We start from the raw sequence: 11930 nt of genomic DNA, 5'->3' as shown, positions 1-11930 counted from the left end.
TTAATTTTGTGATAATTATTTTTATTTTTCTTCTTTTTTGCTTTTATGAATAATATAATTATGACAAAAATAAATCATTTGTGTTACTTAATTAATAATATAGAGTATCACTTATAATTATTTATAAAACAAAGGAGGAAGTTGGAAAGATAAAGATGTGGTGAACTGATAATTTGAAAATAATGAACCAAAAGTTGAAGGATGAGCGGTGGAATTAATCCAAACTGTTATTAGTTAAAGGGAAAACGCGGTGTTGAGCAATTCCATTCTCAACAATACAAACAAACACATATCGCAACAAAAAGCAAGCGAAGACCCACGTCTTTAAAGTATCCCAACTACAACTTCAACTCATTGAAGGACCTCTTCAAACCCTTTCCTTTTTTCTTTCTTTGCATCTTCATCTTGTTCTATGGCGATGATGAGTAGCTGTGGGAACATAACCGTCCAATCGGCTGACCAACTGAAGCAATTGAAGGACATATTCATGCGTTTCGACATGGATTCCGACGGCAGCCTCACCCAGCTTGAGCTGGCCGCTCTCTTGCGCTCCTTGGGTCTCAAGCCTAGTGGTGACCAGATCCACCTTTTGCTAGGCGACATTGATGCTAACGGGAATGGTCTTGTGGAGTTCGAGGAATTGGTGAGCGCCATTCTGCCCGACATCACCCACCAAATTTTGATAAACGAGGCCCAGTTGTTGGAGGTTTTCCAATTATTTGATCGGGATGGCAATGGGTTTATTACGCCCGCGGAGCTTGCTGGCTCTATGGCTAAGATGGGCCATCCCTTGACCTTCCGTGAACTTTCCGATATGATGAAAGAGGCTGATTCCAATGGAGACGGCGTCGTAAGTTTCTTTGAGTTTACTAGTATCATGGCCAATTCAGCTGCCGATTTTCTTGGTATTAAACTTAACCATTCTGTTAAGTAATGACTATCCTCCTAACAAATATCCTTGGTTGCCGCTCGGTAAATATTAACGTGGTATGATATGATTCACAACCACTGCCTTTCTTTCTTCAGTTTTTTATGGTGTCTGTGTCGTAAATTTGAGGGGCTCTTTTTTCAGAATGAAGCATATGTCAATGTTTTTGCGAAATCATGTGATACCCAAGTGTCCTCGAAGCTTCTTAATAATCTGCCATGTATGGATAGTATTATTACCAGCTAGGGTGTAGCTAGTTTGCAAACTCAACCTGCAATTTGTATTATTAATGTCATTAATCTCACTACCCAAGATTTGACACATGAAAAACATCAAATCTGGATTTTTATTTATCCAAAGAAAGCAAACAAAGTTTAACTTAGATCCAAGCAAAACATTAACTATGACAACAGCCGCTCCACTAACAAACTGCCTTGCCTTGCCTCCCTTGACAAATCCCTACTGTTTATGGAACTGTTCCAACTTCCAACCCCCAATCCAATACCTTTGTTGTACAGCATAGGTCTAAGTCCTCAACAAACTGCATCCAAGGATTGAGACCATATCAGCTCTGTCTAGGTCTGCTCTCCATCCACGCTTCTGCAATTTCATACTTACTATCCCTTTTAAATGGACATACCGCTGCTCCTTTCACTTGCTGCCCTTTTTGCCTCTGTTGCAGCAACTTCTTCTACCTACACATACCCCAAATACTTTCTCCATAATATAAGGCTTAATTGACAGTTATATTTATTATTTAATTAAGTGATTTTATAAAAAAAATTAATTATGATATAAGGTTGTTATTTAATTATAATTTAATCGCATAATTCTATCCAGAAGTTTTATAATTCTAATATAAGAATTATTGTTTGATTGGATATTATAAGAATATTATAAGAGTTTGTTAATCTATAGTTTTATTTAAACTCACGGTTAGGAAAATTAATTAATCAAGGTATTTTAGTTTTTTTATTATTTAATAAAAACAACAAAAATTTCGTATGATGGGATTTGAATTCATACAAATTATATTAGTAAAATCTCAAAGTTACCGCTCAACTAAAGTTTTATTTTAAATTTTTTATATATATTTTAATTTCATTATGCAATCTTTATTATCTTCATCAATTGTGTATTTATTAATATTATTATTTAACCCTTTAACTGAGTTGGTATTAATATGATGTATTTATGTGTTTAAATTTCATTTTACTCACAGTTTATTCTAATTTTTCATTTTAATATCGTAAATTTTTCATGTGTTATTTTTAATTAGGTCAAAACCTTACGTTTCATTATTTATTTTGTATGTTATTTTTAAACAAACCTTTGTGTTCGAAATACGTGGTTTCCATAAGCATGTCACGCACGGGTCACACAAAAGAACCTACGACTGATGCACACGTTGTAAACCCTTCATATTCACTTGGAGTTATTCGGTCCAACAGGACTAGATTTGTTCAAAAATATTAGGCCCGAAAAATGGGTTTGAACAAAAAATTAGACCCGTTTAAAATATGGGTCAGGCTCAAGCCCATCTTAGCCCGTTTTAAGTTTATAATACTTTATATTATGGTGTTTTTATATATTATGTAATTTAAAACACATTAAAAAATAAACTTATACTAAATATATAATACTACTCTAATGTAAACATTAAAATAATGTTAAGATACTATATAAAAAATTAAAATAATATAATATAAATATTTTTAAAAAATTAAAAATAATATGGGCAGGCTTAAAATGGACTTGGATTAGTCTTTTGTAAATATGGATGGGTTTGAAAAAAAATTTAGGCTCAACTTTTGAATCGGGATGGGTTTAGGAAAGCATAAAGTAAATTAATATCATACTTAGACCCAACCTAAACACGTCCTGGCCTAACCCATGAGCACCTCTAGATAGGACTAACCCACTACTTGGATGAGACTCAAGTCTAATATTGTTAGATTAATTTGTAATCATTTATTCAAAGTTACTGAATATATTTGAGAATATTTCTTTAAACACTGTGTTTTTTTTTTGTAATTTTTTCAATTCTTCCGCCGCTTCGAAACACCTCTATAATTATCACATGCATACACTTATTATAGGATTTTTAATATATATATTATGATTTTATTTAAAACATCAATTTACTAGTATAATCAACCATAAATATAGATTAAAAAGAGATATATATATTTATATAGAGAGTTATTATGATAATACTAAAAAAAAAGCCTATAATTTCATCTTGAAAAAAGAAAACTTGAGAGATTTAATGACAAAAAAAAAGAATATATTTTTATTAAACAGAGAAAAAAAATAAAAAATTGAAGCTGAAACTGTAGCAATATTTGTAAAACTAGAACCTAAACTAGTATTCTAACATCTGCACTAGTTACAAATCTCCCGAAAAAAGGAATTATTTATGGTACAAAACAAAGATCACCGTAAAGAATGAAGATTTACAACATCAGGATGCTCGCAATGTCTCTCTGTAAAATTCTGCCATGCAAATACTGAATCTGTACATGGGTCTCCCCAGCTGTGTAGTGATGTTTACATATAATGCAGGCAGATTTGGAGCATCCACAGGAATCAACCATTCAGCTGATAAATACTTATAACCTCATCCATAATCTTATTGTCTTCGGCTTGCTGCTCGCCGAGCAGTGAAGCCCACAGTAGTTGGGCGGATGGATCTTTGGCGCACCATTTCACAGTAGAGTGGATCATCGGATAGCCCCTCATGTCTTATCCACTGTATCATTTCGTGATACATGGGAAAGAAGCGCATCTGAATAGCAGAGTATAAGAAGTATGGAGTGAGGGTCGCAATGACAACAAAAAGTGTAATGAACCAGTATGAAGGAGCTGGGGCAAGAGCTTCAACGAACACTCTGTAGGCATCAGTGGAAAAACTAGCAGGCAAGGCACCATACGCCAATTGGAACACGTACCAGAATGCAATGGTACCCCAGATGACAATATGTTGTATCAAGGTGAAGTAACTAATTGAAAGGGCCATCTGCAGGTTCACAACCCACACAATGCATGTGTACATTGTTCCCCCTAAAATGTCTTTACTAGCAGTTTTACCCTCATCATTGAAGGCCTGCTGCTCCAATGCTCTCGAGCAGAAGAAAAAGATGATTATGGCACTGTAAAACCCGTTAAACATCCAGCTCACTATGCGCCGCCAGCTGAAGAGAACATTCTGCACTCCTTCTTGGTATAACAGAGGAAACTGCCGCAAATAAAACGTACAATAGAGACAGTTAATACAACATCCATCTCTTGCAATCTATAACTAGCTATTGCTAAGAATAAAGACTAGAAAACCACCTACCTTGAGACAAAACCGTGCAGATACGTCCTGGTCAAAAACTCCCATAGCAATTACTGGAAGTGATGAGAAGAAGACGTTAAAGAGTGTCAAATACCAATCGTTGTAGGCAGGTTGAGCTGAAAACGATGTGTACGCCTCGTATAGGAAGATTGTGAAACCAAATGCAATATTCTTGTAGAAAAAGTAGCATATCTGGCACCACAAGAATAAAAAGTAATTAGGCTTTGAAGGAATAACCAACCTTGTCATGCAAGTCAAGTTGATAATTTCAACTTCAAATGTTTTAATAACTTGATGAATCACTAGTGACTAAAGCAACAAACGAGTGTATTACCATTGAAGAAATTCTCCTGTAACACCAATGTCCATGAACAAGTAGCAAGCGCTCCAAATATCGGAACTGAGCAATTGCGACATCACTTGACATAACTGCCTGCATTAGACAATAATAACAAAACTCAGAAAACTGAGGTGATTACATCCTTCAGAAAATTAAAAGAACTATATATTAATATCTATTTATTTTAAATTCTTTAAACTGAGAACACTACAGTTGGAATATTTTCTTAATCACCGTGCCAATAACAAATTCGAGATAGTAATCAATTAAATACCTGCATTCCTTCCACACCACTGATTCCAATTCCAATATCTGCTTCTTGAAGCATTCCCACATCATTAGCACCATCACCGATGGCTAACGTTGTTTTACCAGTTCCTAGTTTTACCAGTCTTGTAACCTATGAATTTCAGTTTTGTCATTTAAAATAGATAATTAGTTACTTGAATCAAGGACTAAATATGACAACTCTAAATTGACTTCGTAAAATCTCTGGAAAGATGAAAACATACCAATGCCTTTTGTTTTGGCGAAGAGCGGCAGCAAATTACAGATGCACAACCAATAGCAAGCTCTAGAAAAATATTCTTCATATCATCCTCTAGAGCATAAGCGAGGGATTTCCCATCAATGATTAAGGCAAAAGCCTCGGATATTGCACTCAATGCAGACACCTGAGACTTTCCTGAAACTATCTGCTCCATAACACTTTTTCTTGACGCCTAAAAGAAAAATCATTCCATCAACAATAATACAAATATTATAACTATAAAAAATGACATATAATGCAAATATTATATACACATCCTTGGATGCACAAACATAGAAAATACACATGCAGAGACACTCATGAAGCACAAAAACCATATCAAATAAACAGTAGCACAAAGAGAATATAATACTCACATGCATTGCAGCATTATATTGTACAGAAATACATGTCATTATCATATAGAACTAAGAAGCTCTAAAAAGCTAAGAATTAGATTCAATAAAGCTAACTGAACAATTATAAAAATAATTAAGAATTTAAGTCATTTTACCTTGATGACGGCATCCTTATCTCCAGTTTTCTCTAATGACTGGATTTCTGGAGTGTCTAAATTAATTATAATCTGCTTCATTCCTTGTCTAAGCAAACTACATGCATAACTGCAAATTTATAAATTTAGGTTAGAGATCAAAGCAAGCTAATTAAAGTAGGTTTTATGTAAAGCAGAAACAGAAGAAGGCAAACCCAGAAAGCATACCCAATATTGATGGCTGTCTCCATCTTGTCTCCAGTCAATACCCATAGCTTAATCCCAGCTTGAGCAAGTTTGTCAATGCAGTCAGGGACCTATAACGTAGAAATAAGAGAAAAATCATAAGTCCCCTGCTGTGCCTCTTACAGAAAGATTAGATTATACATGCATATTCCACCCTACCCCATTTTGGAGTTTGTCCTCAACAGCCGTAGCCCCTAAGAGAATTAGATCCCTTTCAATCATTTCTGCAACTCCATCAATTAAGGTTTCGCGATCTGCACTAACTGAGTTCTTTGCCTCAGTCATTTTCTCATTAAACACCTCGTATTCATTTTCTGAAAGTTCACGATATGCTAGGACTAGGGTCCTCAGGCCTGCATCAGCATACTCATTCATGTGCTCTCTAGTATCCTCTTCAAAGTCACGACCACCCTTGGCCAGTCTTTCAAACATGACACTGCATAGAATAAAGCATTAGGATGATATTGTAGTGAAACTAAAAAGGAAATAAGGGTTATTGGTACCCACAAAAGTTCGATTTAATCTATAAATACTAACCTGTCAGCACCTTTGCAGAGTAGAAGAAGTTTTCCCTCTTCATCTCTCACAATTACAGACATCCGTTTTCTGGTGCTGTCAAACTCTAGAACGTTCAAAAGTTTATATAACCTGCACAATGGAAATTATTCACTCAAAATGTTCTTAAATGAGTGAGCCAATTTTAAGAACAACAGCTCTGCATGCTGACAAGTATATACTATAAGTCACACGTGCAAAGAGTAATGTTTAAACAGTTGGTCTCCTTTCTGTTCAACTAACTAGTTACATAGGGGGAACATGAAATAATAATGCAAGTTAAGAGGGCCAACTGAATCTTTTGAAGATTGAACGTAAGATTAAAATTCTACATCAGAATGAGGCTTCAGTGACATGAAACTCGTATTTAGCTTGGTATCCTCATGCAATCAAGTGCCTAAAATTTCAAAAGAAAACAAACCCATTTTTCAGGCAGCCTGTATCAGAAATAAGAGTTTAAGATTAGCAAGACAGCTGCAAAGCATTTCTTGTTTGATCTGTTTTCTCTTGATGTTAAACAAAGCAATATGTTCTTATTATATGCTTATAAAAGGTTCAGGAGCCAGGTGAACGTGATGCCAAGATGATCCTACAACTAGTCACATGCAGAAAAATAACATACGATGATAACATGGTGACATAAGGTCTATTTGGTTAAGGCATGCGAAGAGATCCTCACCTGTTAACTCTCTTTCCAGGGACAGGATCCAACTCATGTAAGGAGATGCTTGTTTGTGTCCTATTGTGGAATTCAAAACCTAGTACTCTTGCTGCAATCACAAATGCTGCTTCATCAGGTGATTCCGCCTCATATGAAATATTTCCATTCTCTTCATCCACTTCAGGTATTGCAGTATGACAGATTGCTAACAGACGGAAAAACTTCTGGATGACATCTGCACGAGGCTCATTAACCCAATTACCATTCATGATCCTTTCATCCTTAAAGTTAAAACCTTTAATGGCTGGGTTTGCATCAGCAGAATCCTCAATATGGTTGAGACCATTTGGTTCATGGACCACAGGTGAACCTTTCTTTCTATAAATAGCCCTCTCAACCTCTGTAACACCACGGCCATAAGCTGTACCAGCAATAGAACACTTGATGAACTCCATTGAATTACAAGTTAGTGTTCCCGTCTTATCAGAAAGTATTGTGTCGACTTGGCCAAGCTCTTCATTCAAATTAGAGGTACGGGCATGTGCTGGTTTGTCAGCCTCCTCATAATACATGTGACTATCTTGATTGATGAAGATGCTCTGAAGAACTTTAACAATTTCTATTGACACATACAAGGAGATTGGGATGAAGTAGCTATACAGAAGAAGAGCCGTTAGGAAGTGATAAATTGCTGCAACTGGGGCCCTTTCAGGATCAAAAAAAATTTCGGCATTATCAGGTCTAAGATACCATCTCCTTTTAATCCTCCCACCTTCATAGTCATTTTCAGTTGCAATCCCAAAGAAAATAGAACCAACAAATCCCATTATAAAAACGATAAAAAACATTAAGTAGATAACGCGATCCATTGTCTTCTCAATTTTGCTTCTCTTAGAAGGAGGGTCTGTAGCATTTTGCATGACCTTCGTGTCATGACCAGTGAAGACAACCGCCCCATATATGTAATCTGTATTTCGGAGTTTTGAGTCTCGAAGGAGAAGTTGTTGAGGAGAAAGGGGATGTTGCTGCTCTTCAAACTCCATGGTTCCAACAAATGAGTACAAATTTGCATTTGGGTCCTCACATTTAACAATAGCTTTAAAGTCCCGAAAGTTATAGTCATTATGTAAGGATGAAGTTACCTCTAGTGCTTGTTTGAGTTTCAAATTTGTTTCTCCATCAAGGTTCATGGTCTCAACATAACAGACTGCATCCTCGTAACTGGATGCAAGCAAGATGAGGTCTGTTGGAAAGAATTCATCTTTCTCCACCTTTACAATATCTCCCACTCTAAGATTCTTCCATTCAGTATGATGAAAGTTGCCATCACCTTGATGAACTTTTACCTTTCTGTTGTTCACCTCTATATCCTGAAGAAATTCCAGATTGAACAAGAAATTTTAGAACAAAGAAAACAACCAGGTTATGGAAACTTTACGTATAAGCTAATTTTGCAGTTCTAAGATGCATCTGGCTCAATCTAACGAGCAGCAAGATAGTAGTGTAAAGAAAGTTCAATGTCTATGGCACCAACGAAGACCAATATTTAAGGTAGACAGAGAATTGAGTTACACATAGCTTAGTTAAAACAACTCGATATACCAAAAGGAAAAATTAAAAGTGAAAGATAGATGTATTTTATGGCAATCAAGAAGGCCTAGAGATCCAGAAAAAGGAAGAAGCTATTGAAGAATATGTTCTGATCCTTTTTAAAGGCCTAAATGCACTTGGCACAATTATATTAGGCAAATGGAAGCACTTACAATCATGTAAACTATTTAAGAAGCCCTTTCTATAAATGACTATATATTTTATGGACTCCATAAAGGGAAAGATGATAGAGAAAGTAAAAAATAAGGAGTGCAAAGGGAAGCAACTATCTGGCACCTTAAGTAGCAACTAAAAAGAAATGAAGCAGCAGCAGCAGCAAAGCGAAAAGAAAGAAGGTAATAAAGTAAATAAAGAAGGGAGTGAAACCTGCTGTTGTCGGCGCCAATCCTCAACACCTTCTTTGATCATAGTAGCGCCAATAACGATGATGAGAGGGACGATAGCACTAAGAGCGGAATAAGGAGCAATAGCAGTGAAGGAAAGAATACCAGTGACCAAAAAGAAGAAGTTGGCGACCCTCCTGAATTGCTCGAACAAGGACTTGGGCAAGAATGTAGCAACGGTATACTTGGTAGTACTGACATAATTATCAGAGTAATTACGGGTTCCCGCCTCCAAGGAATTTGGTTCATTACAATAAACAATCCTGGAAAATCCCGGCCCCCCAATCTGGGAGTGGTCTTCCTTGAATGATGCTTTACCACATGCAACCCCATAGATCCTGCTCATCAACACCTTTCTCCTCCTACCACCACTCATTTTCCTTGTTTCTCTCTTTAGCTACAAATTAATTAATTAACTTTATGCAGCTTTAATTTCTTCACCCCCCCCCCACTAATATGTGCCCCTTTGATCTTAATTTCACCCTAACAGTGTATGTACGGTATGTTTGTACATATGCATTCAACTATAAGAAGAAGAAGAAAATTTATATAAAATAAAGCAGAGGATCCCAGTTTACAAAAAAAAAAAAAAAAGACCAACGCAGATAAAGCCTGGGTTGTTGCTGTTTAACTCAAAGTCCCAGAAAATGAACAAATACAAGAAATAAATAATAGAATATTTTCCCCAGGCAGAAAGTGAATAAAGGTTTAGACTTTAAGGAGAGAGAGAGAGAGAGGAAGAAGAAGAAGAAGAAGAAATAGATAGCTTTGGACAAAGGAAAACACTACATTAAAGATACAAATATATAAGGATATATATATATGTATGTAAGCATGTAAGATTTAGTCTTGAAAAGAGAAAGTGTTGAGAAACAGGGTGAAGGGAGAATATATAAATTTAAAACGGTTTTGTTTAATCAAGATATTAGGAAGATGGCGCTGTTATTGAGGTCATCAACTGAAAACACACAAAAACGAAGAAGCGAAGAAAAATATTGGAAGTTGAAAGTTCAGATGATACTACATGAATAAATTTTCTTCAGATGATACTACATGAATAAATTTTCTTTCCTCGTTTTATTTCTGTATCTTCAGCTGAAGCTTTGATTTGAACGGTGACTTTGATTTTGATGACTTTCTTTTTTTCTTTTTTTCTTTTTTTTTTTTTTATGTGTTCTATGTACGCGCATTTTGATTTTCCCTTTTGGAGGCCAAGACAAAAGAAAATTAATACTAGCTCCAAATATAAAATTCAAACTTTTTGTATATTTTGTGCATATGGATATTTAATTTACGTCTAATTCTTCTTTCAATCCCTCTACTCTTTTCATATTTAAATTTTAGTCTCTCTACTTTTGGTCTTTGAAATTTATTCCTTAATTTAATAATTACGATCCAATTAAATAATATTGTCAAACCACTTCTAATAAATTGAATTATGTAGTATTTTTAAAATAAAAGTTTGCTCACAGTGACTAACATTACATGGAAAACTAAAAATGTTAAATATAATGTTGTAACGAATTTAAAATTATAAGATTTTTCAATACTATTTGAGAGAAGTAAGATGAAAGTCGATTTTTTTTCTTATTTACATGATTTTCTTTCTATCAAAGTTTTTAATAATTGGATTTCAATAATTAAATATAATGAATTTTTTTAATAAAACATTAAATGTTATTACTAATTGCTAGAGGCATCGATTATTACAACATCGTGAATTACATCAATAAGAAAGAAAAATGAATAAACTAGAAAAAAAAATCTAGTAAAAATATCCGGACACAAAAAATATTAACAAAGAAAGAGAAATGATGTATAAAGCAGGATTTTTTACCTAAGTAATATTAAAAAAAAACTTAAATGGCATGTTGCAAAAATTATGTACTAAAATAGTACGTTCAAATGGGTGGAGGGTGGTGCATAGACAATTGATTCTAACACAATTTCGTTTAAAAAAAAGGTATAGAGGTGTAGTGTCTATCTGATAGGCGGCACTGGTGGTGCCTATCTGATAGACGACACACCTAGTATTCCCCCCCCCACACTCCCCCATCCAGCTCATTTTAAATATTTATTAAAACACCTAAATTTTATATGTTGTTTTTAATTATAAAAAAAATACCAAACAGTTTTGTCCACATCATATTTTTTGCTATACTACACTAACAAAATAAATATATCTTATAAATTCCAACTTAAACTCCAACTTAATGGTCTCATTCACAAATTTCATCTCAATGGTTTAATCTTTTACCTACATAAAAAAACAAAAAAATTATATTAAAATAATAAAAATAACATGCCAATAAAAAATATAACAAAAATATAACATAAATGATACATAATAAATACGAATATTATTATTATTTTAAAATGATAATAAGTAAAATGTTTTGGTTTAAAATATAATATATATAAAACATGCCAACTTAATTATTGTCAAAAAATATCATTTTTTTGCATACAACTTCAAAAGAAATCTTATTTTAATATTTATAAAAAACATAAAATAAAATTTAAAAACATAAACTCTTATTCTCAATAAACTCTTATTCTCAATTATAAAATCTTAAAAAATTAGAACATATAAACTAATTCCTAATTTATCTAATAAATTACAAATTCCATATCAATGGTCTCATCTTTTACCTACATAAAAAATAAAAATAAAAATATTAAAATAATTAAAATAACATGCCAAATAAATTTTATAAAAAAATAAATCTAATCAACCTAAAACACACATAACAAATAAATTACATAAAAAATAAAATATTTTTTGTACATAACATAAATAGGTTTTTTTTACTTCAATAAATATTAAAAATAAATTATGAATGA

The 11930-nt window shown here is 33.7% G+C and overlaps 2 protein-coding genes across 2 annotated transcripts; one reads left to right on the top strand and one right to left on the bottom strand.

The window, feature by feature from the left end:
• The first annotated feature begins 208 nt into the window (after nt 1-208).
• LOC107946475 (probable calcium-binding protein CML15) lies at nt 209-1102 on the top strand. The gene has a single exon (XM_016880818.2). The coding sequence runs from the start codon at nt 413-415 to the stop codon at nt 932-934; it is 522 nt and encodes a 173-aa protein (XP_016736307.1). The 5' UTR covers nt 209-412; the 3' UTR covers nt 935-1102.
• Nucleotides 1103-3198: 2096 nt separating this feature from the next.
• LOC107946474 (putative phospholipid-transporting ATPase 9) lies at nt 3199-10322 on the bottom strand. Its single transcript, XM_016880816.2, has 11 exons — nt 9070-10322; nt 7111-8462; nt 6414-6524; nt 6036-6312; nt 5859-5947; nt 5652-5760; nt 5121-5330; nt 4883-5008; nt 4603-4701; nt 4269-4460; nt 3199-4166 (listed from the first exon to the last, which is right to left on the bottom strand). The coding sequence occupies exons 1-11, from the start codon at nt 9460-9462 to the stop codon at nt 3561-3563; spliced, it is 3564 nt and encodes a 1187-aa protein (XP_016736305.1). The 5' UTR covers nt 9463-10322; the 3' UTR covers nt 3199-3560.
• Between the last annotated feature and the right edge of the window lie 1608 nt (nt 10323-11930).

This window comes from Gossypium hirsutum, chromosome D12 (assembly GCF_007990345.1).
Source record: "Gossypium hirsutum isolate 1008001.06 chromosome D12, Gossypium_hirsutum_v2.1, whole genome shotgun sequence".
Taxonomy (NCBI): domain Eukaryota; kingdom Viridiplantae; phylum Streptophyta; class Magnoliopsida; order Malvales; family Malvaceae; genus Gossypium; species Gossypium hirsutum.
This window is presented reverse-complemented; position numbering and strand designations above follow the sequence as displayed.

Excerpts from the sequence above, each read along its gene's own strand:
- LOC107946475 (XM_016880818.2), top strand. The coding sequence starts at position 413 with ATGGCGATGATGAGTAGCTGTGGGAACATAACCGTCCAATCGGCTGAC.
- LOC107946474 (XM_016880816.2), bottom strand. The coding sequence starts at position 9,462 with ATGAGTGGTGGTAGGAGGAGAAAGGTGTTGATGAGCAGGATCTATGGG. Across the intron at positions 6,525-7,110 it reads CCTGGAAAGAGAGTTAACAG|GTTATATAAACTTTTGAACG; the intron begins GTGAGGATCTCT and ends TCCATTGTGCAG. Across the intron at positions 5,761-5,858 it reads GAGACAGCCATCAATATTGG|TTATGCATGTAGTTTGCTTA; the intron begins GTATGCTTTCTG and ends ATAAATTTGCAG.